Below are 27,736 nucleotides of genomic sequence, written 5' to 3' on the forward strand. Positions count from 1 at the left end.
AAAGGAAAGTGACCATTATTTGAAGAAATATACTACTTTACCTCTTTGGTCTGTTGGGGAAGTGTTTTTTCTTCATATTTGTTAAACATTTAAACAATTACTTTTGTAGTTGAATTCATTTTCTGTGCCTATCCAAGTCATGAAAAATTATGGTTATTTTGTATGTTACTTGAGGAACTAAAAATGACTTGTTGCTGTTGTCAGTATAGTGTTTTGTGATTGCTAGGAGATGATTCATTCTTCAAATAGTCAATTACACCTTTTCAATTTTTCTTCATTTCTTACTAATTTTAAAATAGATGATCTGCATTAACATAGTATTAGGTTTGAAAGGTGATTTATTATGTACCTGGCATTTTTTTCTTTTTGCTTTTTCTTTTTTTTTTTTTTTGAGACAGAGTTTTGCTTTTGTTGGCCAGGCTGGAGTGCAATGGCGTGATTCAGCTCACCACAATCTCTGCCTCTAGGATTCAAGCAATTCTCCTGCCTCAGCCTCCTGAGTAGCTGGGATTACAGGCATGTGCCACCACGCCCCGCTAATTTTGTATTTTTAGTAGAGATGGGGTTTCTCCATGTTGGTCAGTCTGGTCTTGAACTCCCGACCTGAGGTGATCCACCCGCCTCGTCCTCCCAAAGTGCTGGGATTACAGGCGTAAGCCACTGCACCCAGTTATACCTGCCATTTTTTTCTAGTGTTCAAAGGTTTAATTAAAAATTTAGAATCAGAATTTTCTAATATGCTGTTTTCAAATTAATTAGCATAGTGACTTACCTGCTAAAGTACCCCTTTGCCAGGGAGAGCTAGCCTGTATGTGTGTGTAGAGAGAAGCAAGATAGAGATGGCAAGTGTGTTTTCACAGGGCAAACTTAAGTTTTGCAATTATTTTTCCATCAAAATCATGAACCACCTGTGAAACTATTCTAGCTAACTAGATAACTTATTCATATTTTATCCTAGTTCTCTTCCTTGGGAAGTAAAGAAGAGACTGCTTTTCTAGCTGTTATTCCTAAACAAATAGAGAGAAAAACCTGTGACCCTAAGGTAAACTTTGTGAAGAACATCGATTTCTTTAACCAACTATATTTTCTTTTCTGTTTTTTTTTTTTTTTTAAAGTATCAGAGTTTTCACAGGCAGAAGGTTAGTAGCATAATAAATGAGTCTGGTTTTAAGAACAAGAAAAACTATTTAATGACTCCTGCCCCCCTTTTTGGTCTTAAACTTTCTCTGTACTACTAATGAGCTAATAATACAGTGTTTACATTATCCTTCCATACATAGAATACACTAGGGGTTGGATATAAAGCCATGTAGAGTAAAATTAATGAATACTCTGTGGGGAACAAAATGAGTATCTTTCTACCCTTTAACTTATTGTAGTCTATTCTACCACTTATACTTCTGAGTATATAGAAGTATATGTAACCAACATCTAAGTAGTGCTACCTATTCTATATCAAAAATTAACAAAGATAACAGCATAAAAATGGATGGGTTTTGTAAATAGCAGTTCTACTCCTAAAACCCAACACACCTCTGGAAGAGAGCTACATGGCAGCATAGAAGGCAAGGTACCTATTTTGGCCAGGCATGGTGACTCATGCCTGTAATCCCAGTACTTTGGGAGGCCAAGGCGGGTGGATCACTTGAGGCCAGGCGTTCGAGACCAGCCTGGTCAACATGGCAAAACCCCATCTCTACTAAAAATACAAAAACTAGCTGGGTGTGGTGGTACACACCTGTAGTCCCAGCTACTCTGGAGGCTGAGGCATGAGAATCACTTGAACCTGGGAGGTGGAGGTTGCAGCGAGCCAACATTGTGCCACTGCGCTCCAGCCTGGGTGACAGAAGGAAACTCTGTCTCAAAAAAAAAAAAAAGGGAGGGGGGGAGGCAATGTACCTGTTTCCTTGTGGGGAGTATATATTACCCATCAGACAAAGCAGAAGCAGAAATATATAGAATCTTTAACAGTTGAGACACATTTTTATTGCAATGTTTATTTTTAAATTCAGAAGAATATTTTCCACCAAAGTCCTATTAAAGGGGCATTTAAATTAGATTTTTCTTTCAAATGAGTGATTTACAGTTCTTCATTTTTGAATAAGAGTATATTCAAATTATATATTACTGTCATTTGTCAAATGAATTAATCCTTTAGCTACATTCCTTTGACTCTGTTACTGTCTTATTTTTCCACATTTTGGGTAGGCTTTACTTTGTATGGAGTAAAAAATCCTAGGACCCTCCAGGGGGCAGCAGAGAAAGCAATTTGAAGCCTGAAAACAGATTGAGTGAAAGAGCCTCTCTAAGGAACATGTCTACATTGGAATCACACTCTTAGGCCTTTGCTCTCAGAGCAGTAGGATATCACATCTTTCTACTGAGAGGCAGAGAGTCCACCACCCATCCTGTAGTTGAGCCTGATATTTTACAAAACCCCTAAGTAAAGAGAAATACTGTTTGCATTCTTTCTCATTCTTCCCTTTCTGTTACTGGCTGTTTATTGGTTGCTTCCTGTATACCAAGTACTGTGTTAAATATAGGTGGTACCTAGATGAAGCAAAACATCTCTGCTCACAAGGGGCTTACAGTACAATTAGTACAGAAATAAGGAAAAACTTCATTGAAGTATGAAGTTGTAAGTCTATAATATATAGTATTGTATGTAATGCATAGTTGTGTAATATATAGTGGAAGCATTGAGAAGCAACTAAATATTTCTAGTTTAATTAGCTATTATTATTATACTCATCTTTATGCTTGTAATAAAATTATACTTATTCATTTTTTCCCCCTCATTGGCTATAAATCATACTTTTTTTTTTTTTTTGAGATGGAGTCTCTCTGTGTCACCCAGGCTGGAGTGCAGTGGCGCAATCTCGGCTCACTGCAACCTCCAACTCCTTGGTTCAAGCAATTCTCTGGCCTCAGCCTCCCGAGTAGCTAAGATTACAGGTGTGCACCATCACACCTGGCTAATTTTTTATATTTTTAGTAGAGATGGGGTTTCACCATGTTGGTCAGGCTGATCTTGAACTCCTGACCTCAAGTGATCCACCCGCCTCGGCCTCCCAAAGTGCAGGAATTACAGACGTGAGCCATCATGCCCAGCCTAAATCATACTTTTTAATGTTGAACTTAAATGCAGTTAAATCGATGCACTTTGAATTTGTTACCCATAACGTATGTTTTAGGATAATAGGAGAATTTCCCAGTTTTCAGTATTAGTTCCTGGTAGTTATTTACAATAGTTCCTGTAATAAAAAGCTGAATTATGTATTATATTCTGTGTGTTTACTTTGTGAATATATATGTCAACATATAGTTATGCAGTTCTTATTTTTAATAATTTACCTGTAGCCTGTTGAGTTTCAAGGACATCAAGTAAAAGGATCAGCTACTAGTGGTGTAATGGTCAGAGGACACAGCTCACGGCTAGGATGCAGTCAGTTATCTCAAGATAGCACTGAGTATGAAAACTTTATGACAGAGACACCAGAGTTACCTAGCACGTGTATGCAGATTGACTTCTTGCAGGTAAAAATATTTTTATAGTTGCATTTTGCCAAATCATTTTCTTTATGTTAATACTACATTTTGTGAAAATAGTAAAGTTGTTTGTACAGTTATAAGTTAAAAATGAGTACAGTAAATTGACAAGAAGCATAATATCTTAAAACTAAATAACGAAAGTATTTTACTTGAAAGATGTATTACCTTTTTAAGATTGGGAGTTTAACAGATTACTTTTCACTTCAGAGAAGACTGTAAATTCATGACAAAGGCAAACAGGTAGATTACACAAAGAAAATACTCACCTGTTTAACATCTAATAGATTTTTTTTCTTCTGATATTTCCCTTCTCTCTTTAAATATGACACTGAGTACCTCTAGTTGCTACCAAAGACAGATTTCTGGGGATGAAAATAGAGGTCATGAGGTGAGAATGATAAGCATGTATTTGAAACAGTCTTCATCAAAGAGATTTTTTTTTAAATTTCCCTTTTTGTCAAAGCATAATACATATTAGAAGAAATAAAAAATAGCATAATACGTATATGAAATAAGTAAATCACCACAAAGCATACTCATATAACCTCCACCTTTAACAAATAGAGCATTATCAGCATCCCAGAAGCTCTCCTTCTGCCCCTTTTTAATCACTACCCTTTTCACTTTTCCCTAAGATATCCACTGTCTTGACTTATAACCATCTATTAGTTTTGCTTTTAAAACTTTATATAAATAGAATCATACACAGTGTATTCTTTGTGTCTGCCCTCTTTTGTTTAATATTGCAATTTTCAAATTCATTTATATTGTTGCCTGTGGCTATAATTTATTCATTTTAATTGCTGGTGTAGTATTCTGTTGCATAAATATATTCCAATTTATCCATTCTTCATATTTTTGTGTTATTTGTGTTAAGGGACTATTACAGATACTGCTGCTGTGAACATTCAAGTACCATCATGAACATGTACATATACACACATGCGTGATATACTTCTGTTGGTTATATTACCTAGGAGTAGCATCATTGAGTCACTGGATAGGATATATTTACTTTTAGTACATAATGCCAAACTGGTTTCCAAAGTGGTTTTTATAATTTACATTTCCATTAGGAGTGTATCAGAGTGCCCATCACTCTACATCTTTACCAACACTTGATGCTGACTGTTTTTGGTTTTCAATTTTAGCTATTCTGGTGGGTATATATTGGTACTTCAGTTGTAGTTTTAATTTGCATTTTCCTGCCTGATAGTGAGGTTGGGGCCTTTTTTGTATGCCTATTGGCCATCTCTTTATCCTCTTTGATGTAGTGCCTGTTCAGCTTTCTTCCTTTTTTTTTTTGAGACGGAGTTTTGCTCCGTTTTTTTGAGACTGGAGTGCAATGGCGTGATCTCGGCTCACTGCAACCTCTGCCTCCTGGGTTCAAGCGATTCTTCTGCCTCAGCCTCCCGAGTAGCTGGGATTACAGGCATGTGCCACCGCGCCCAGCCCATTTGTATTTTTAGTAGAGATGGGGTTTCTCCATGTTGGTCAGGCTGGTCTCAAACTCCCGACCTCAGGTGATCTGCCTGCCTCGTCCTCCCAAAGTGCTGGGATTACAGGCGTGAGCCACCATGCCTGGCCTCTTCCTCATTTTTTAATTGACATGATTATCTTTTAAAAAATTTTCTGGAATTCTTTATATAATTTGGATACCTACTCATTGTCAGTTGTATGCTTTGCAAATATCTTTCCTGACCCTTACTTACCTTTTCACTCTTAATGGTATCTTTGATGAATCAAAAATTTTTCTTTTTTTGTTGTTTTTTGAGACAGAGTCTTAACTCTGTCACCCAGGCTGGAGTGCAGTGCATGAACATGGCTCACTGCAGCCTCAACTTCTTGGACTCAAGCAATCCTCCTGCCTCAGACTCTCAAGTAGCTGGGACTACATGTGCCCACCACTATGCCCAGCTAATTTTTTTTTTTTTTTAGACAAGGTCTTGCTCTGTCACCCAGTCTGGAGTGCAGTGGTGTGATCTCAGCTCACTGCAACCTCTGCCTCCTGGGTTCAAGCAATTCTCCTGCCTCAGCCTCCCGAGTAGCTGGGATTACAGGCATGCGCCACCATGCCTGGCTGATTTTTTGTATTTTTGGTATGGTTGCATATGCATTTAGAACTAGCTTAACAATTTGCTATGTTGGCCAGGTTGTTCTCAAACTCCTAGCCTCAAGTGATCTACCTGCCTCGACCTCCCAAAGTGCTGGGATTACAGGCATGAGCCACTACTCCCGGCTGCCCAGCTAATTTTTAAAAGTTTTTTTAAGAGATGTTGTTTCACCAGGTTGCTGCTGGTTTTGAACTCCTGGTCTCAAACAATCTTCCTACCTCAGCCTCCCAAAGTGTTGGGATTATAGATGTGAACAACCACGTCTGGCCTAGTTCATTTTTTTTTTTTTTTTTGAGCTGGAGTCTTGCTCTGTTGCCCAGGCTGGAGTGCAGTGGCGTGACTTTGGCTCACTGCAACCTCTGCTGTTGGGGTGATCAGACCCAACACCAGGTTGTAGGGGTGACGGAGTCTGGCGGAGTCAAAGGATTGAGAAAAAGACAGTTTGAGAAGTAAAGCTGGGACCAGGTGGCCATCCTGATCATGGAGGCTGCGAAGGCCTCAATCTCTGGGAGTCCACGCTGTTGATTGGTAATCCAACAGAGAAACAGGTGGTGAGAATGTGGAGTTCAAAAGGGCAGGCACATGATCTACAGCTGTGATGGTTTAGCATTTATAAGGAACATGTTCTGCTACTTGAGATAATGGGAATAGGAGCCTAGGAGGGCTAGAAGCAAGGAGCCGGCAAGTCTACACACATTCCAGAGGACATTATGTCAGTCATGCAAGCCCTACCTCAGTTTCCTTCCCAACACTCAGCTTTTTCCCAACACTCCACCTCCTGGGTTCAAGTGATTCTCCTGCCTCAGCCTCCCAAGTAGGTGGGATTACAGGTGCCCACCACCACGCCAGCTAATTTTGTATTTTTAGTAGAGACAGGGTTTCACCATGTTGGCCAGGCAGGTCTCGAACTCCTGACCTCGTGATCCAATTGCCTCGGCCTCCCAAAGTACTGGGATTACAGGAGTGATCCACCACACCTGGCCCTAGTTTATCATTTTTAAGGTAATTTATTTGTTGTTTCCTTTACGATTAGTGCTTTTGTATCTTGTTTAAGAAATCTTTCTCTGGACGACAAGGTGACTCACACCTGTAATCCCAGCACTTTGGGAGCCTGAAGCAGGAGGATCACTTAAGGCAAGGAATTCAAGACCAGCCTGGGCAACATAGTGAGACTCTGTCCCTACAAAAAAAATTTAAAAATTAGGTAGGTGTCATGATGTGTGCCTCTAGGCCCAGCTACCCTGCAGGCTGCGGTAGGAGGATCGCTTGAGCCTGGGAGATTGAGGCTGCCTTGAGCCATGATCATGCCACCACACTGGGTGACAGAGTAAGATCCTGTGTCAAAGAAAAAAAAGTATTTCTCTACCTCAAGATCATGAAGATATTCACTCATATTATCTTGTACAAGCTTTATTAATTTACATTTCACATTTTGATCTGCAGTTTACCTGTAATTGATTTTTATGTATTGAATACATTTTATGTAAAGTTACATGTTTTCTCCATATGAATATCCAGTTGACCCAGCACCATTTATTGAAAAAGCTATCTTTTCTTTATTCCTTTGCCATGAATCAAGGGTCCATATATTAAGGGTCTCTTATTAGTTTCTCTTCTGATTTTTTGGTCTGCAATTTCAGAAGTCACAAAGTATGTTGTTTTCTTTCTTTCTTCCTTTTTTTTTTTTAAACAGAATCTCACTGTGTCACCCAGGCTGGAGTGCAGTGGCATTATACAGGCTCATTGCAGCTTCAAACTCCTGGGCTCAAGTGATCCTCCCTCCACAGCCTCCTGAGTAGCTGAGACTGTAGGCACACACCACCATGCCTGGCTAATTTTTTTTTTTTTTTTTTTAGACACAGGGTCTTGCTATATTGCCAGGCTGGTCTCAAACTCCTGACTCAAGCAGTCCTCTCACCTTGGTCTTCCAAAGTGCTGGGACTATAGGTGTGAGCCACAGTGGCTGGCCTATGTGCTTTCTACATATCTTTAAATCTTCCCACCTTATTCTTCTCATTTTTTTACATTTGCATATATGTTTAGAACTAGCTTAATGGTTTTCACACATACACACAAGCTGGGAATTTGGATGAAATTTCATTGCGCATGTCGATTTTGGGGAGAATTAACATTTTTTTTTTTTTTTTTTTTTTTTTTTTGAGACGGAGTCTCGCTCTGTCACCCAGTCTGGAGTGCAGTGGCGCAATCTCGGCTCACTGCAAGCTCCGCCTTCCAGGTTCACGCCATTCTCCTGCCTCAGCTTCCCTAGTAGCTGGTACTACAGGCGCCCACCACCACGCCCGGCTAATTTTTTTTTTTTGTATTTTTAGTAGAGACGGGGTTTCACTGTGTTAGCCAGGATGGTCTCGATCTCCTGACCTCGTGATCCACCTCCCTCGGCCTCCCAAAGTGCTGGGATTACAGGCGTGAGCCACCGCGCCCGGCGAGAATTAACATTTTTTATAATATGTTATTGATAAATTTTCAATATTATAAAAATATTTCCCTCTATTTCAATCTGCTGCAATATCTTCCAGTAATGTTTTACAGTTTTGATATAGAGGTTCTCTATGTATTATTTGTATATTTGATTTGTAGGAGCTCTTTGCTCTTTACGTACTAAGAAAATTAACCCTTTGTCATTTTTTTCCCACTATATTAGTGCTTTGACTCTGATTTTTTTGTTTTTGAGAAGGAGCCTCACTCTGTTGCCCAGGCTGGAGTGCAGTGGCATGATACCGGCTCACTGCAACCTCTGTCTCCCAAGCTCAAGTGATTCCCCCACCTTAGCCTCCTAAGTAGCTGGGACTACAGGTACACACCACCAAACCTTGCTAATTTTTAAATTTTTTATACAGATAGGGTTTTACCATGTTGCCCAGGCTGGTCTCGAACTCCTGGGCTCAACCGATACACCTGCCTTGACCCCCCAAAGTGTTAGCATTCTAGGCATCTGACACCGTGACTGGCCTGATTATGATTTTTCTAAAATTAAATGTTTTAATTTATGTAATCAGATTTGTCAGTGTTTTTTGTGATTTCTGGAGCTCCGAACTCTTTAAGTATTCACTTAATGTTTTTAATTAATAAGAAAATTATTTTATTATTAATAAAAGCACCTTGATGCTTTTAATAACTATTATGATTTTGCACTGTCTTTAACAAGAGCTAATGATTACAGTAAAGTTAGTTGTTTCTGAATCCCTCCTTTATATTCTTCCAGGCACATATAATATTAATAGCTATATTATAACTTTAAGATAAATATATGTTCAATGTTTTCATTATTATAAATGTTTTAATATTTTCACCGCTGAGCCAATTGGTATACTATGATTACATTTTCTTCCCTTTATAACTTTGGGTTTTTCCGGTTTATAATTGTCTCTTTTTAAAATTTGCTTACTGTTTTTTGAATACTGGGGCAAAGTTTTTCCATACCTTCAAAAAGCTTTATAAAATACTCCTTAATACAGGAATTCACACATACTTTTCACATAATCTGTGTCAGTTCCATTATTTTCCTATGGCATTTTTTCCAGGTTTTTCATCTGCATGCTTCAGTATGCACTGTATAATTGACAACTTAAGAATGCCCATTGCCGCCTTCCTAGCATGAGTTGCTTACATCTTGAACACCATGTCTCCTTTCTTGTTATGCTGGAGTACATCTTTGAATACCTCCGAAGAAAGGGAGCAAGGGGAGATAAAATTTGGGAGACTTTGCATGTTGAAAATGGTTTTTTTTTTTTGCTTTCATACTTGATCGATAGTTTGACCTAGTGTAGAATTTGGATATGATCTGCTTTATTCTTTTTTTTTTTTTTTTTTTTTTTTTTTAGTGTGTGTGTGTATGGGTACATTTTGAGACAGTCTGGCTCTGTCACCCAGGCCAGAGTGAAGTAGCATGATCTCGGCTCACTGCAACCTCCGCCTCCCAGGCTTAAGCGATTCTCCTGCCTCAGCCTCCCGAGTAGCTGGGTCTACAGGCACGCAGCACCATGCCCAGCCAATTTTTTTTTGGTATTTTTAATAGAGACAGGGTTTCTCCATCTTGGCCAGGCTGGTCTTGAACTCCTGACCTCAAATGATCCACCCACCTCAGCCTCCAAAAGTGCTGGGATTACAGGAGTGAACCACTGCGCCCACTTCTTTGTAATTTAAATTTAGCAGTGCCTTCTCTCTCTAGAATTATTATTATTATTATTATTATTATTATTATTTTATTTTTATTTTTTTTGAGATGGAGTCTCGCTCTGTCGCCCAGGCTGGAGTGCAGTGGCGCGATTCTCTCTAGAATTATTATTACTGTTACTATTATTATTATTATTAGAGACAAGGTCTCACTCTGTTGCTTAGGCTGCAGTGCAGTGGCACAATTATAACTCACTGTAGCGTCAAACTCCTGGGCCCAAGCCAACCTCCTGCCTCAGCCTCCTGAGTAGCTGGGCCTACAGATGCACACCACCACACCTGGCTAATTTTTAAAAACTTTTTCTAGAGATGGGGTCTTCCTATGTTTTCTGGGCGGGTCTCAAACTCCTGCCCTCAAGTGATCCTGCTTAATTACTGTATAATTACTTACTTTTTTTTTTTTTTTGAGATGGAGTCTTGCTCTGTGCCCAGGCTGGAGTGCAGTGGTGTGATCTCGGCTCACTGCAACCTCCGCCTCCTGGGTTCAAGTGATTATTCTGCCTCAGCGTCCCGAGAAGCTGGGACTACAGGCGTGCATCACCACACCTGGCTAATTTTTGTATTTTGAATGGAGACAGGGTTTCACTATGTTGACCAGGATGGCCTCAAACTTCTGACCTCAAGTGATCTGCCTGTCTCAGCCTCCCAAAGTGCTAGGATTACAGGCGTGAGCTGCTGTGCCCGGCACAGAAACTTTTAATGACTGTAAAAAAATTCCTGGCCATGCATGGTGGCCTCCCAAAGTGCTAGATAATCCCAGCACTTGGGGAGGTCCAGGTGGGCAGATCACCTGAGCTCAGGAGTTCGAGACCATCCTGGGCAACGGGGCAAAACCCTGTCTCTACACAAAATTAAAAATTAGCCAGGCGTGGTGGCATGTGCCTGTAATCCCAGCTACTTGGGAGGCTAAGGCAGGAGAATCCCTGGAGCCTGGGAGGCAGAGGTTGCAGTGAGCTGAGACTGTGCCAGTGCCCTCCAGCTTGGGCAACAGAATGAGACCCAGTTTCCAAAAAAAAAAAAAAAATCCTGATATTCTGAAATTTCGCTGTCATGTGCTTTCCTTCAGGTTTCATTAATACAGTGTACTCAGTGGGTCTTTTCATCCTGTAAATACAAATCTACTTGTCTTATGAAACTTTTAAAAAAAATATTTCTTTGTTGCTTTTTCCCCCAGTGTTTTCTAGATTTTCTTTCTAGAATCTTCTATCAAATATTTTAGTCCATTGTATCCTACTTTCAGCAACACCTGTGGCCTTCAGTTTCTGAGCCCTTCTATGGTTATTGGGGCAAATCAGTTTACTTCTTATTGGGCTTTCCTTTACTAGGTGCTTTGGTTGGATTTTCTTGATATTGCCAAGTCTATACTATTCCCTATCTTCTTAATATTATATTGTAATTCAGGATTGCCATTGCTTCTTAGTTTCATCAAAGATGGAGTTTCTGTTTCTCATCCTCTGTATTTTTTGAGAGGAGAACAAAATTTAGAGGTATTCCATATTGAAAAAGAAACTTATGTCCATTATTTTTATTTCTAGTTATTGTTATCTACATCAGTTATGATTACGTGCTTTATATTCTGAGTTTGCAAAAATGTTCTAAAACAAAATGATTAGATCTACAAACAGATAAGTGCTTTGTTGAATAAGTGTGACACTGCTTGCACGTAGCAATCTCTGGGCTTACAAAAAATTCTGTATTTTTATCAAATTCTGAGATACTACCACTGTAAAAACACCAGTTTGTTATATAGCACTAAGAAAGAAGAGCAGTCATTTAAACATTACACAATGTTTTATATCCTAGACTTTAAAAGCATTATAAAATATTTACTGTGGTGAAAACCATATATCATAAAATTTACTATTTCAACCAGTTCAGTAGTGTTAAGTATATTTATGTTGCTTTGAAATGGATCTCCAGAACTTTTTAATCTTCACTTAGACTTCTAACGTTATATTTATTGAAAGAATGCTTTTAAGCTTATTTGAGCATACATATATTTTGATATATATATATTAATACACACACACACCCACACACACACACACACATACACACAAACATGTATATCTATGTTTTGTAGAGACTGGGTCTCACTATGTTGCCCAGGCTGGTCTCCTATCCTCAAGCGATCCTTTTGCCTTTGTCTTCCAAAGTGCAGGGTTTATAGATGTGAGCCACTATGCTGTGTTGGGCACAGTTTTTAATTGTATATTACACTGCTTTGTTCTCTTGCCTTTCTATAAACATAATAATTTTTTGTTCAGGGCTAAATCATAGTATAATCTTTTGAAGACATTTAAACAGCAAAATTACTTAGAACGTGTTTGGTACTAGCAATGCACAGACCAATTCATATTTAAGTGATTATTAAGATGAACAATATGACTAATTTGCATACATTTGCACATGTACAGGCAATGATAACTATGTCACAACTGTTGCCTGTGCTATAGAGATGTAAAAATGTCATCACTTTTAAAACGTTTCCCTATTTCAAAGATATTAAAATGTAAAAAATGTGAGTCATAAGAATTTTATATTTTTAGTAGAGATGGGGTTTCACCATGTTGGCCAGGCTGGTCTCGAACTCCTGACCTCAGGTGATCTGCCTGCCTCACCCTCCCAAAGTGCTAGGGATTACAGGCGTGAGCCACCACACCTGGCCTGCGGAGTAATTTTTGTTAAAATCTAACAAAATGTAGATGACTGCTTTCTTTGTCATTTAAAGATGTTTTGATCTTTGCAATATGACGGAAACGAAACATGCATAATTATAAAGGAAGAAATAGAATTAAAATAACCAATTAAAACTTAGAAGTTTAGAAGGGATTTTAGAAAGGACCTGAAGACAAGATAAACATGAAAAATTAGGCCGGGCGTGGTGGCTCACACTTGTAATCCCAGCACTTTGGGGGGCTGAGGTGGGCAGATCATTTGAGGTCAGGAGTTCCAGACCAGCCAGGCCAACATGGTAAAACCCCATCTCTACTAAAAATACAAAAATTAGCTGGGCGTGGTGGCATATGCCTATAATCCCAGCTACTCGGGAGACTGAAGCAGGAGAATCGCTTGAACCTGGGAGGTGGAGGTTGCTGTAAGCTAAGATCATGCCACTGCACTGTAGCCTGGGTGACAGAGTGAGTCTCTGTCTCAAAAAAAAAAAAACAAAAAAAAACCAAACCGAAAACAAAAAACTTAAAAAATTAATAGCTTTCCTAACCAATTAGAAAATATAATAGAAAAAGAGTCCCAACAATAGTAACAAATGATATTTGTTAGAAATGTGCAGAACATGTGTAAAATAGACTGAAATTTACTGTTGAATATAAAATTTGTGAATAAGAATTCAAAAGTACTTATTGAATACCTTCTGTGGATCAGAAGACTTGTAAGACTTGGGTATAGATTGAAGGACAAACCAGATATGACCTTAAAGGTCAGCAGGGGAGGGAGATGTTAATCAGGAGAATAAACAAACAAACAAATAAATTGAGATAATTGCTATGTAGGAAATCTGTGAAAGTACTCTCAAATTATAAGGGAATCTACTTTAGAATGGGTGATTAGGCTGGGCACGGTGGCTCACACCTGTAATCTCAGCACTAAGGGAGGCCAAAGCAGGAGGATTGCTTGAGCCCAGGAGTTCAAGTGAGAACAGCCTGGGCAACAGGGAATCCCCATCTCTAAAAATGAGCCAGGTGTGGTGTCACACAACTGTAGTCCCAGCTACTTGGGAGGCAGGGGTGGGATGATCAATTGATCCTGGGAGGTTAAGGCTGTAGTTAGCTGTGATCCCACCACTGCATTCCACTCTGAGCGACAGAGCAAGACCTGTCTTAAAATAAATAGATAAATAAATAATAAAATAAAATGGGTGATAAAGGAAGCTTTCTCCAGCATTGGCAACGGTGAGGGACTGAGCATACCATGCAAAGAAACAGCATGTATAAATTCCCTGAGATTGAGAAGTTGAGTGAGTTTGAGGAAGTGAAAGAAGGCCAAGGTATCTGGATTGTGGTGAATGAAACAGAAAATGGTAATTAATGAGGCTGGACAGGTCAGCTGGGCCAGACATAGACATAGAGTCTTCAGGCCAGGTTCAGAATAAAAATCAAAACTTTGATTTTTATTTTGTGTGCCACTGGGAAATCACTGAAGGATGCAGCATGAAGTGACATGGTTCAATTTATATTTTTAAAGTTTTTGCTGGCTGCTATATAGAAGATGGCTTGGATGGACACAGTGGTAGAAGCAGAGAAACCAGTTAAGAGGATGCTTTGATGATAGTGACTTGAAGTAGGGATTGTGGCAGTGGAAGTATAGTGGAGTTGATGGGTTTAAGACAAATCTTGGAGGTAGAATCATGGATGTTACTGGATTAAATGTAAGGAGTGGGGTGAAAGAAAGGGAGAAGAAAAACAACTGGGCAGACTGAGGCAATTTTCATTGAGTAAAGCAAGATGGGGAAGTGTATTAGTTTCCTAGGGTTGCCATAACAAAATATGACAGGCTAGATGGCTTAAATAACAGAAATTAATTTTCTCACAGTCTGAAAGCTAGAAGTCCAAGATCAAGGTTCCAGCCAATTCTGTTTCTGATGAGCCTCTCTTCATGGCTTACAGATAGCTGCCTTCTCCCTATGTCCTTACGTGTCCTTTTCTTGTGTGCATTTGAAGAGAGAGAATTCTCTGTTGTCTTTCTTTGTAAGGTAACTAGTTCAGTTGGGTAAGGGCCCCACCCTTATGACCTCATTTAACCCTAGTTATCTCCTAAAGGCCGTGTCTTCAAATATAATCACATTGGAGGTTAAGGCTTCAACAGATACATTTTCGTGGGTACATAATTCTCTCCATAGCAGGGAGAAGCAGGTTTGGTGAATACATAGGAATAAATAAAGAATACCTGTGAGACCATCAAATAGAGATGCTAAGTAAGAAGTTAGGTACGTGGGTCTGATTTAGAGGAGATATTTGTGGAGTCATTTGCACAAAGAAAAGTTTAAAGCAATAAGAGTGGATGGGTTCATTTAAAGAGAGCATAGAGGAGAGAATGGGTTATATTTGTATCAAGAATTGGGATAGAGAGAGTTATGTGAATTATTATTGAGACATCCAATAAAATGAGGACAGAAATATGTCCATTTCATTTAGCAACTTGGAGGTCAGTGGTGACCTTGGCAAGAGCAATTTCAATGAAATAGGGTAAGAATTAGTTTAGAGTCATTTAAAAAGTGAATGAGGCCTGGCATGGTGGGTCGCACCTGTAATCCCAGCACTTTGGGAGGCCGAGTCGGGTGGAGGTCAGAAGTTTGAGACCAGCCTGGCCAACACAGAAATTAGCCTGGGGTGGTGGCACACGCCTGTAGTCCCAGCTACTCAGGAGCCTGAGGCATGAGAATCGCTTGTACCTGGGAGGTAGAGGTTGCAGTGAGCCAAGATCACACCACTGCACTCCAGCCTGGGCAACAGAGTGAGACTTGATCTCAAAAAAAAAAAAAAAAAAAGGGAATGAATGAGAGGTAAGAAAGTGGAGACCATGTATGTAGCAAACTCCTTAAAATGAGCATATTTATTTAATCAGTCATTTGACAAATATTTCTTGAGCAATGCCTGTTATATTACACTGTTCTTGGTCTAGAGATAGGCTTGTGAATAAAGCAGGCACGATCTTTCCCTCATATAACTTACATTCTAGTTAAAGGAGACAGAAAATAAATAAATATACAGCACCTCAGAGTGTCTTAAGTGCTCTGAAGAATGACACTGGTAGGTAGGAGGATAGGGAGTGCACATGGGAGTGGAGTTCTATTTTAGGCAAGGTAAGCCTCTCTGATAAGATGACACTGGAGTCGAGATCTGAATGAAGAGAGGGAGAGAGCCATGCAGATATCTAGGGGAAAGGCATTTCAGGCACAGGGAATAGCAAGAGCAAAGGTTTTGGGGCAGAAGAATGATGGCTGGTGTGTAAAACAGCAAGGAGGCTGCCATGGAGTGAGTGAGGGGGAGGGTGATAGGCAGTGAGGTTAAACAGGAGGTAAAGGGCTGATAAGGTAGGGCTGCATAGGATTTTTTAAGAGCTGCCTCGTACTTTAAAAGAGAGATTGGGAGCCATTGGAGGGTTTTGATCAGAGGAGTGAAATAATCGAACTTACATTTTAGAAAGAACTCTGGCAAGTTTCTGGAGAGGGTAGTAGGGGAACAGAGCAGAATACTGTACTCAGTAAGTACTGCCTGTTACTGTTATTTTTATTAAAGAGGTAATACAGTCTAGACTGGCCAGATTTGAACTCCCTTATAAGCTTGATGAATTAAGCAAATTTAAGTGCTTAACTGCTCCTTTTCTCACTTCTCCCAGTTGTAAAATAAGGAAAATAAGAGTACCCACCTCATATGGTTGTGACAAGGATTAAACAAGTTAAAAATATATAGTGTTGGCATATAGTAAGAACTCAGAAATATAATAAAACTATTTTTATGGTGGTGATTGTAATTTCCCATTTGTTTGTCTTCCACTGAACTGAACTCCTTGAGTCCAGGGATCATGAGTATTTTTTCACATCTTTGTTTCCTAGCACAGCACCCAGAACCCAGTAGCCAGTCAAGAAAATGTTGTAAATTATAGATATAAGCTTATAAACTTTGAATCTTCATTGTCATTTTTTTTTGAGAAGGAGTCTTGCCCTGTTGCCTAGGCTGGAGTGTAATGGTGTGACCTCAGCTCACTGCAACCTCGCCTCCCAGGTTCAAGTGGTTCCCCTATCTCAGCCTCACGAGTATCTGGGATTACAGGCGCATGCCGCCATGTCCGGCTAATTTTTTGTATTTTAGTAGAGACGGGATTTCACTGTGTTGCCCAGCCTGATCTCGAACTCCTAACCTCAGGTGATCCACCCACCTCAGCCTCCCAAAGTGCTGGGATTACAGGAGTGAGCCACTGCGCCTGGCTGTTGTCATTTATTAAGGAAAATATCATACACTCACTAACATACTCATTTTAACAAGTTCAAATCATTTACAAGAGTATGAAGTTATAAGTAAAAGAGCTTTTCCCCCAATTCCACTCCCATCAAATGCCACTCTAACAATTTGGTATGTATTCTTCCAAATTGTATTCTTTTATTTTGTGCTTATACAAATACATATATTGTATATATATTTGATCATCATATTAGATTTTAAGATGATTAATTTCTGGAAGAAGCAGCAGCAAAATTAAATGCTGTTCTAACAAGAATAACATATGAACTGTATAGCTGGGATATATTTAACAAGTTCACTTCATTTGGGAGCAATGTCTTGAAGTTTAGATCAATGGACTTGAGGACATAAGAGAAAACTGTTCAGTCCTTGAGTCTGCAGGGATTTAGACTTTCACAGCTATAAACATGAGGTCTAATTTGGCCTGAGCCCCTTAGAATGGCAATTGATCTTCAGGACCAAATCCTAATAACCCAGACCAGTCCAAATCAAAATCTGACCCACTTCAAATAAATCTGAAAGATTTTATGCTCTGTATTTTACTGTTACTCTTGTTGATTTTAGTAAGTTTATTCTGTCCTTTTTGGAAGAAGTTTTATAGTTGTTGCTCCCACCATAGCTCTACATAATGTGCTTTAAATCATTATTTTTATAATATAGATTACTAGAATTCATTCAAACTAAAGAAAAAAATCAGAAGATTTTGGTCTGTAGTTTTGATTCTTCTTTCTGTATAGGTGACATCACCAGAACAAAACGTCTCCACATTGAGCCCTGTTTCTACCTTTTCTTTGAACTCAAGAGATGAAGACTTCATGATAGAATTCTCTGAGACGTCCCTGAAAGCAAGAACTTTACCTGATGATCTTCATTTTCTCAACTTGGAGGGTAGTCGTTACCACATTGCTCTAATATCTGTCTATTCATTTAAGATGAAGTTTTTTATTTGAGAGATTATTACACTAAATATATCTTAGAACCAGATTCAGTGTCATATCCCTTGAAGCCTTTCCATAACCTTTCTTCCTTTGAACTTTTTCTATCATAGATAGCTATTCCAGGTACAATATTTCCTTCTAGCTATCTAGTTCCTTCTTGTTTCCCCTCCCAACTTTGTCAACACAGACCCCTGAAAGTATCTTCTACCATTGTCAGTACTGCTCACAGCTGTAACTCTAGCATCTGACCCCCCTTTACAGCCCCTTCCTGTTCCAGAGGAATGACTCATTGCAAGTGTCTCATCAACGCCATTGGTTGACCTTAGCATAACCTTTTAGTTTCTCTTTTTGCTTTGAGATCCTGAACTCTTCAACTGCTGCCACCACCCTTGCATTCCTAGGACTCTGGGTTTTCATATATTTTGGCCCTTCACTATGAGTCAGCTTCTGCTTCTTGATGAATATAATACTATTCTCTAGGATCCCTTTCACTAAAATTTCTTTTTTTTCTCTTTTCTTATAATCTCATCAATATATCTTCCCCTGATTCTGAATTTATGTTGGGTGAGGGGTGAGTTGTAGATAATTTTTTGATTTTGGATGGATGATACAAAAAATTTTGTAATATGAATTGGTAGTTGGGTTAGAGAAGGTTTTATGGGTGTGGTTGGTAGAAGGCAACAAGGTAGAGAAGAATCAAATACACGGGAGTGGGTATTCAAGAACAAGTGATATGGTAATGAACAGCAGATGATTTTCACAGTTATACCATGAATCTTTTACTTTAATGGATTTTTAACTTTTCTGTCAGTGTTACTTGATCGACTTGTTAGAATTATAACATAGCACTTTATAAAAGAATATTCATTGGCTCACCTACTGCTCTGCTACTTTCTAGATGATCTTCAGAGTGTATTTCCAACAAAATAGAAACTCTGTCAGGAAGGTACATTATTATAAAATAGGAATCCATAGTATTGTCAAGTAAAAACTATAAGCTTGCATAATTCTGATGCAGTATTATTCATTTGTTTATATATTCAACAAATATTTACTGCTGCTTAGATTTTTAGGAATATATCACTAAAGCTGCTGACACGCAGAAGGAATCATTAAACTCTTTCAGACAGAATTTGCCATGAGTTTACCAGAATTATACTCTTATCAAACACCACTAGATCAAAATAAAGCTAAAATCTTTTTTACTCTGAAGGATAACATGATAATTCATGAGTGTAAAAATATATAAAGGAAGTTACAATCACATAGTCATATAAATGAACCATGAGCTTCAGTCTCTAGAGAAAGAATGTAAAGTAGATATAAAAAACTAGTCTAGGTTCTTATCCTGACTGCCACTTAGTAGTTATGCTACCGCTAAGCCTTTGTAATCTCATTTGTAAAATGAGAATGATGCATTTTTTTTGTTGTTGTTAGCTTTAAAGTACTTTGAAAATGTTAAGTGCTATATAAACATAATTTAGTAATTAGGAAAAAAATCGTTAGTTGAGGAGGAGAAGAAAAAGAGGGACTTCATCAACCCTAAGAATGTTTCAGTATATATGAATTAAGCTTTGAAATCTTTATTTTTTGAGGTTAAAACCATTCATTTTTTTTAAGGAAATCAAATAATATGATTTTTTTTTTCAGAGCAAGTTGCTACTTTGTGCTTTTGTATACCCACTGTTTTCTAGAGCCTAGGTGATAACTAGTAGAACATTTTTATTTAATCAGCATTCTGTTTTCTTTCAGGGATGAAAAAATCCCGTTCTCTGGAGAATGAGAACCTTCAAAGGCTTTCATTATTAAGTAGAACCCAGGTTCCACTTATTACTTTGCCACCTACTGATGGGCCACCTGACTTAGACTCTCATTCGTATATGATCAACTCTAACACATATGAGTCTTCTGGCTCCCCCAGGCTCAACTTGAGTGAGAAGTCAGCAGTTCTTTCTTTTAGCATTGAGCCTGAGGACCAAAATGAAACCTCTTTCTCTGAAGAATCTAGGGAAGTGACTCCAGGGGATGTTTCACTTCTCAATAATATATCTACTCAGAGCAAGTGGCTGAAATATCAAAACACATCCCAATGCAATGTGACTACTCCAAACAGAGTTGATAAGAGAATAACTGATGGCTTCTTTGCTGAGGCAGTTTCTGGAATGCATTTTAGAGACACAAGTAAAAGACAGAGTGATGCTGTCAATGAAAGCTCTTTAGACTCTGTGCATTTGCAAATGATAAAAGGCATGCTCTATCAACAGCAGCAGAATTTTAGCAGTCAAGATTTGGTTTCCAGAAAGAAAGTACTTTCTCTGAATTTAAAGCAGACTTCTAAGACAGAGGAAATTAAAAATGTATTAGGAGGGTCTACCTGCTACAACTACAGTGTAAAGGATTTACAGGTGAGGAAATGTACCGGTCTTGTGGTGCATTTTTCCAATAGTTATTGTCTGAATTTCAACAAAAGAATTACCAAAATATACTGCATAGGAGCAATTTGGACAGATGGCTTTTTTTTGATCCTAACTCTGAGCTACAGTCACATCATCCTTTATTTAAAATCTCTCGTAATAGTAGTGAACATTGAATGAAATGATTTATTTGAAAGTATCTGGTGCAGTGTCTGGTACATTATCAGTACTTAATAAGTGATAGCTCCTATTTTTGTTTCCATCACTACTACCATTACAATGATTGTTTTTACTTTTGACTGTCAATTGTGTTTGCTGATTAAGTCATCATTAGGGTAAAGGTGCATCTTATTTCACATTAATTGTGAATAATCCTTATTATAGTCATAACCAGAAATAAAGATACATAATGATCCATTCACATCAGTTAAATTTTTCCTAGCAAAAAATATATAAAAACTTATTAAGGGGCAGATAAGAAAAGTTACTCTTATTTAGGGTTAAAATTGCCATTCGTAGCTATTCTTGCTATATTTGGTTTCTTATTTAAAATTTGAAAGTAATTTTCAAGGATCCTAGAAATCAAAAGAAAAATGAATATTTTAAAAAAATGTCTGAAAAATAATTTACTCTTTAGTAAACAGTATTTTTCTGGAGTTGCTATGATAACTTGAATTATTCCATTGCAGGAGATAAGTGGCTCTGAGCTATGCTTTCCAAGTGGGCAGAAAATAAAATCTGCTTATCTTCCCCAAAGGCAAATTCACATACCAGCTGTTTTTCAGTCTCCTGCTCATTATAAGCAGACTTTCACATCTTGCCTCATAGGTATGGCTGTTGTGTTTTTATTGTATCATGATTGCTGCTTCATGTAAGTAGTAGAATTGTGAGAGTTTAATACATTATATTGCGAATTTTCATACCAAATACCTCATTTTTCATATGTTCTAGTTTTTGACAGTAACTTTTTTTTTTTTTTTTGAGACAGAGTCTCGCTCTGTCGCCCAGGCTGGAGTGCAGTGGCGTGATCTCGGCTCACTGCAAGCTCCGCCTCCCGGGTTCACGCCATTCTCCTGCCTCAGCCTCTCTGAGTAGCTGGGACTACAGGCGCCCGCCACCACGCCCGGCTAATTTTTTGTATTTTTTTTTTTAGTAGAGACGGGGTTTCACCATGGTCTCGATCTCCTGACCTCGTGATCCGCCCGCCTCGGCCTCCCAAAGTGCTGGGATTACAAGCGTGAGCCACCGCGCCTGGCCGACAGTAACTTTTATTCTAATTTCAGATCAAAACTGAGTTTTAAAAGTGGGAAATTACAATCTTTTTTTTTTTTTGAGACAGGATCTCACTGTGTTGCCCAGGCTGGAGTGCAGTGGAGCAGTCTTGGTTCACTGTAACCTTGCCTTCCAGGCTCAAGCGATCCTCCCACTTCAGCCTCCCAAGTAGCTGGGACCACAGGTGCACACCACCACACCCAGCTAATTTTTGTATTTTTTTTTTTTTTGAGACGGAGTCTCGCTCTGTCACCCAGGCTGGAGTGCAGTGGCGCAGTCTCGGCTCACTGCAAGCTCCGCCTCCCGGGTTCACGCCATTCTCCTGCCTCAGCCTCTCTGAGTAGCTGGGACTACAGGCGCCCGCCACCACGCCTGGCTAATTTTTTTGTATTTTTAGTAGAGACGGGGTTTCACCGTGGTCTTGATCTCCTGACCTTGTGATCCGCCCGCCTCGGCCTCCCAAAGTGCTGGGATTACAAGCGTGAGTCACCGCGCCCGGCCTAATTTTTGTATTGTTAGCAGAAGTGAGGTCTCACCATGTGGCTCAGGCTGGGCTTGAACCCCTAGGGGGCTCAAGCAATCTACTCGCCTTGGCCTCCCAAAGTGCTTTGATTACAGGCATGAACCACCACACTTGGCCAGTATTATCTTTTGAAAGTTAAGAGTTTTTCTTTCTTTCTTTCTTTTTTTTTTTTTTTAACTAGAAGTGTTACAAATGACCTGTTAAATTTAGCAGAAAATAACTTTTAAAAATGGATATTCCTATTATATATGACTCTGTTTAAAGGCTATTCAAATTTAACTACAAACAGCACATATGTGATACAAACAAAATTATTTTGTATTTAATTTTCTGCTCTATCTCTTTTTTTTTTTTGTAGAACATCTAAATATATTGCTGTTTGGGTTAGCACAAAACCTGCACAAAGCTCTTTCAAAAGTTGACATATCATTTTATACATCATTGAAGGGAGAGAAACTGAAAAACGTAGAAAATAATGTACCATCCTGTCATCATAGTCAACCTGCAAAACTTGTCATGGTTAAAAAGGAAGGTCCAAATAAGGTATTCTTGCTTCCCCTCCCCCTACCATACCTAATACTTGTCTTATAAAGGGTTTAGATACCTATTACTTCATGATAAACTTAAAGAGTGAGTCTTGATTAAGAGCTTTCTATTTGAGATGTTGGTACCTAACATACATTAAATTCTCAAAGTTTTATTGAAAGAATGACTTGTGCTCTAGGATACAAAAATATGAGTTAAGATTAACCTTCAAGTTGCTTAGGAACTTTTTGTATAGTATTTTTATTTATTATTATTATTTTTTTAGACAGAGGGTCTCACTGTTGCTCAGGCTGGAGTGCAGTAGCATGATCATAGCTCACTGCAGCCTTGAACTTCTGGGATCAAGCCATCCTCCCGCCTTGGCCTCCCAAAGTGCTAGGATTACAGGCATAAGCCACTGTTCCTAGCTGAAAATTTTACATACTTCTGTAATTGATAAAATAGGAGGAATATGCTAAAGTTACAGTGAGATCACTGAGAAGGGGGATATGTTCTAACCTGAGAGCTTAGAGAATTCAGAAGTGAGCCTGAAAGGAATGAAGGTTGAAACTAGTCTACCATGTAATCCCCAGTACAAGCAACAGATAAGGCCAGAGGAATAGAAAAGTATGCTGACTTAATTTATATTGTTAATAATATATTATGGAGGAAGTCAGTTTAGTAAAATGTATGCTGATTGATGACTTATACTCATTGTAGAACTGTGCTTTCATTCATAATACAGTTTGCTTCCACCATTTGCATATCCCACTTCATTGTTAGCTAAGTGTGTAAATTTGGATTTAAATTTAGGTTTAAAATTCATAAGCAAAATTTTGCTTATGGTTTGCTTAGGTTTAAAATTCAAAAGCAAAAATTCATAAATAGTGATATAACTGTGGACTAAAATATAGCCACTAAAAGTCTTTGTTTTCTTTTTAAGATTATTTGGTGACATAGTTGCATGCTCATACTATGTTGTTGGGTACAAGGGCTAGGTTACAGAGTAGAAAATGTATCATTATCTGAGTTTCGTTTAAAAAAAATTTACATGTGTTCTTGTTGGGTTGTGGTGTGTGTGTACTTACACAAATGAGAAAAAAGGATAGAAATAAATGGATAAGATATTCAGTGTTTCTGGACAGTTTTCAGGTTGTTTATAGTGAACATTTTAAATCAGAAAAACAAATTTTCAAATAAGCTTTTATTCTCAGAATAATGTAATCTTTTGGTAAAGAGAAAGTAAATGGAAAAGTAGGTGGTTTTAAATTTTAAATTAATAATAAAGCTAAGTTGTATAGTGACTAATTTACTGGAGTACAGTAATGCCAAGCAGTCTTCATAGAAGCCTTGACAAACACAAAAATAATTGAAAAATAAAAGCATTTTCTTCACTAAAAGTTGATCTTTTTTCTTTCCCCTTAGGGTCGTCTCTTTTATACATGTGATGGACGCAAAGCTGATCGATGTCAATTCTTTAAATGGCTTGAGGACGTGACTCCAGGATATTCAATACAAGAAGGAGCTCAACCTGGCATGGTTTTAAGTGATATTAAGGGTATTGGCTTGTACTTAAGAAGTCAAAAGATACCACTTTATGAGGAATGCCAGCTTTTGGTGAGGTATGTTTTATAGTATCAAATAATTGCCTGTGATTATATAAGAGAACGACAGCCTTCATAGAACTATCATCAGTTTTAAAAGAGATTAAGATAGGAAAACTATTTAAAAGATGGAATACCTCAGTTTCTAAACTTGCAAAATGGGAATAAGTCTTTTTTTTTTTTTTTTTAATTATATAGTTACAAGGTCTTGCTCTGTTGCCCAGGCTGGAGTGCAGTGGTGTGATCCTTAGCTCACTGCAGCCTTGAACTACTGGGCTCAAGCTCTCCACCCGCCCCAGCCTCCTGAGTAGCTAGGACTTCAGGCACATACCACCACACCCAGCTAATTTGAAATTTTTGTAGAGTTGGGGTCTTGCTATGTTGCCCAGGCTGGTTTCAAACTCCTGGACTCAAATGATCCTCCCATCTCACCCTCCCAAAGTGCTGGAATTAGGGGCGTGAGCTATCATGCTCGGCCAGGGAATAAGTCTTTAAAGTTATTTCGGCTCCCTCTAAACTTCAAACAACGTGAGCAATATCAGGATAACTAGCAGGGTGCTATTTTTCTAACTTATTTTATATATAGTCGGGGCTATTTTCCACAATCCTAAGGGAAACCCTATCCGACAAACTGTAGGAATAATTTTTAGCAGTGTGGCATAATAAATAAGTGATCATTTGCATGTCTGAACTACATAGCTTGTAGGATAATAGAATGCTACTTTTTGGAAGTGTGTCTTATAAAAGTTTAGATTATTCAAAATAAATATAATGACTATTTGCATGGTGATTTAGTAGTAAGATTTTTATTCAGAGCTGATATATGCCAGGCCCTCTTCTAACTAGGCACTTCGCATGAATTATTTTATGTAATTATTATAATAGCCCGTAAGATGGAGATATGGGAATAAGTTATTCCCATTTTATAGTTTAGAAAATGAGGTTCCTCAAAAAAATAAAAATAGAACTATCATATGATCCAGCAATCCCATTCTTGGGTATGTATCCAAAAGAAAGGAAATAAGTATATCAAAGAGATACCTGCACTTTCATGTTTATTTCAGCAGTATTCACAATAGCCAAGATATGGAATCAACCTAAGTGTCCACCAATGGATGAATGGATAAAGAAAATGTGGTATATAAACACACATACACACACACACAATGGGATCTTACTCAGCCATAAAAAAGAATGAAATCTTGTCATTTGCAGCAACTGGAGGTCATTATGTTAAGTGAAATAAACCAAAGACCAGGCATGGTCTCATGCCTGTAATCCCAGAACTTTGGGAGGCTAAGGTGGATGAATCACTTGCATGCAGGAGTTCAAGACCAGCCTGGGCAACATGATGAAACGTCGTCTCATGAAACCTCGTCTCTACAAAAATTAGCCAGGTGTGGTGGCTTGCACCTGTAGTCCCAGCTACTTGGGAGGCTGAGACGGGAGGATGGCTTGAGCCCAGGAGGTGGAGGTTGCAGTGAGCCAAGGTCATGCCACTGCACTTCCAGCCTGGGCAACAAAGCCAGACTCTGTCTCAAAAAAAAAAGAAAGAAGCCAGATACAGAAAGACAAGTACTGCATGTTCTTACTTATGTGTGGAGCTAAAAATGCAGATCTCATGGAAGTAAGAGAGTAGAATGGTGGTTACCAGAGGCTGGGAAGAAAAGGGGGTGGGAAATGAAGAGAGATTGGTTAAAGTGTTAAAAAAAAAAAAAAAAGGAATACAGTAGGGAAATTATAGTTAACAATAATTTATTGTATATATCAGAATAACTAGAAGAGAAAGAATTGTAATGTTCCCAACACAAAGAAAAGATCAGTGTTTGAAGTGATGAATATCCCAGTTTCCCTGATTTGATTTGATCATTATACAATGTGTAAAGGTATCAGGATATCACATGTACTCCCAAAATATATGTAACTATTATATACCAATAAACAAAATTAAATTTAAAAATTTTAAAAAGCACACGAGGTGTTCTATCTTTTAGATACTTTTCTTTTTTTTTTTTTTTTTTTTTTTTTTTTTTTTTTTTTTTTTTTGAGACGGAGTCTCGCTCTGTCGCCCAGGCTGGAGTGCAGTGGCTCAATCTCGGCTCACTGCAAGCTCCGCCTCCCGGGTTCACGCCATTCTCCTGCCTCAGCCTCTCCGAGTAGCTGGGACTACAGGCGCCCGCCACCACGCCCGGCTAGCTTTTTGTATTTTTAGTAGAGACGGGGTTTCACTGTGGTCTCGATCTCCTGACCTCGTGATCCGCCCGCCTCGGCCTCCCAAAGTGCTGGGATTACAAGCGTGAGCCACCGCGCCCGGCCATTTAGATACTTTTCTATCTCAGTCTCTTCTAAAACGGATGACAGTTCTGTGAGAGTTGTTATTTTCTTACTTTGATACGGTATATTTATATTTTGTATACATGTATGAAAGTAGGTAAACATATAAAACCCTGGTTCTTTTCATACTGTATTTTAAAGATTTTCAAAAAACTTGCACCTTAATATTACAATTAATTTTTATTTTTTATTCCCTTTTCAGAAAAGGATTTGATTTTCAGAGAAAACAGTATGGCAAACTAAAGAAGTTTACTACTGTAAATCCTGAGTTTTATAATGAACCAAAAACCAAACTTTATCTTAAGCTGAGTCGGAAGGAAAGTTCTTCAGCTTATAGCAAAAGTAAGTTGATCTGATCATATTGGTGATTCAGTCTAGCCTTGTACCTCCATTACATACAGCTGTATAAGTTGTTTATATTAAAGAATTTTATATTAAATTTTAGAAGTATAATAGTACTATGTATTATAAACTAATTGTACAATAAATTAGACCATTTCTAAAAAATGTATTTTTAAGATGTTAGGGCTTTTTATTTTTATTTTTTAATTTATTTTAATTAATTTATTTTTTTATTTAAGTTTTAGGGTACATGTGCCCAACGTGCAGGTTTGTTACATATGTATACATGTGCCATGTTGGTGTGCTGCACCCATTAACTCGTCATTTAATATTAGGTATATCTCCTAATGCTATCCCTCCCCACTCCCCCGACCCCACAACAGGCCCCAGTGTGTGATGTTCCCCTTCCTGTGTCCATGTGTTCTCATTGTTCACTTCCCACCTATGAGTGAGAACATGCGGTGTTTGGTTTTTTGTCCTTGTGATAGTTTGCTGAGAATGATGGTTTCCAGCTTCATCCATGTCCCTACAAAGGACATGAACTCATCATTCTTTATGGCTGCATAGTATTCCATGGTGTATATGTGCCACATTTTCTTAATCCAGTCTATCGTTGTTGGACATTTGGGTTGGTTCCAAGTCTTTGCTATTGTGAATAGTGCTGCAATAAACATACGTGTGCATGTGTCTTTATAGCAGCATGTTTTATAATCCTTTGGTTATATACCTGGTAATGGGATGGCTGGGTCAAATGGTATTTCTAGTTCTAGATCCCTGAGGAATCGCCACACTGACTTCCACAATGGTTGAACTAGTTTACATTCCCACTAGCAGTATAAAAGTGTTCCTATTTCTCCACATCCTCTCCAGCACCTGTTGTTTCCTGACTTTTTAGTGATCTCCATTCTAACTGGTGTGAGATGGTATCTCATTGTGGTTTTGAT

At 38.4% G+C, this 27,736-nt stretch overlaps 1 protein-coding gene across 21 annotated transcripts in view; it reads left to right on the forward strand.

Moving 5' to 3' along the window:
- Positions 1-27,736, forward strand: part of ZGRF1 (zinc finger GRF-type containing 1) — a 103,027-nt gene that overhangs the window by 33,104 nt on the left and 42,187 nt on the right. For 8 of the 21 annotated variants that reach the window (XR_010120504.1, XM_063637982.1, XM_055274828.2 and 5 more), the window contains 8 exons: positions 959-1,042; positions 3,361-3,537; positions 17,578-17,728; positions 19,531-20,183; positions 20,882-21,020; positions 22,346-22,530; positions 23,938-24,134; positions 26,653-26,792. Coding sequence is in view for 20 of the 21 variants with exons in the window: in XM_063637982.1 (XP_063494052.1) it covers positions 959-1,042; positions 3,361-3,537; positions 17,578-17,728; positions 19,531-20,183; positions 20,882-21,020; positions 22,346-22,530; positions 23,938-24,134; positions 26,653-26,792 (1,726 nt within the window). In the remaining variant the exon portion in view is untranslated. The remainder of the gene's footprint in view (positions 1-958; positions 1,043-3,360; positions 3,538-17,577; positions 17,729-19,530; positions 20,184-20,881; positions 21,021-22,345; positions 22,531-23,937; positions 24,135-26,652; positions 26,793-27,736) is intronic. The other 13 variants (XM_063637976.1, XM_063637972.1, XM_063637974.1 and 10 more) reach the window with 4 other exon arrangements.

This window comes from Symphalangus syndactylus, chromosome 4 (genome assembly GCF_028878055.3).
Source record: "Symphalangus syndactylus isolate Jambi chromosome 4, NHGRI_mSymSyn1-v2.1_pri, whole genome shotgun sequence".
Lineage (NCBI taxonomy): Eukaryota > Metazoa > Chordata > Mammalia > Primates > Hylobatidae > Symphalangus > Symphalangus syndactylus.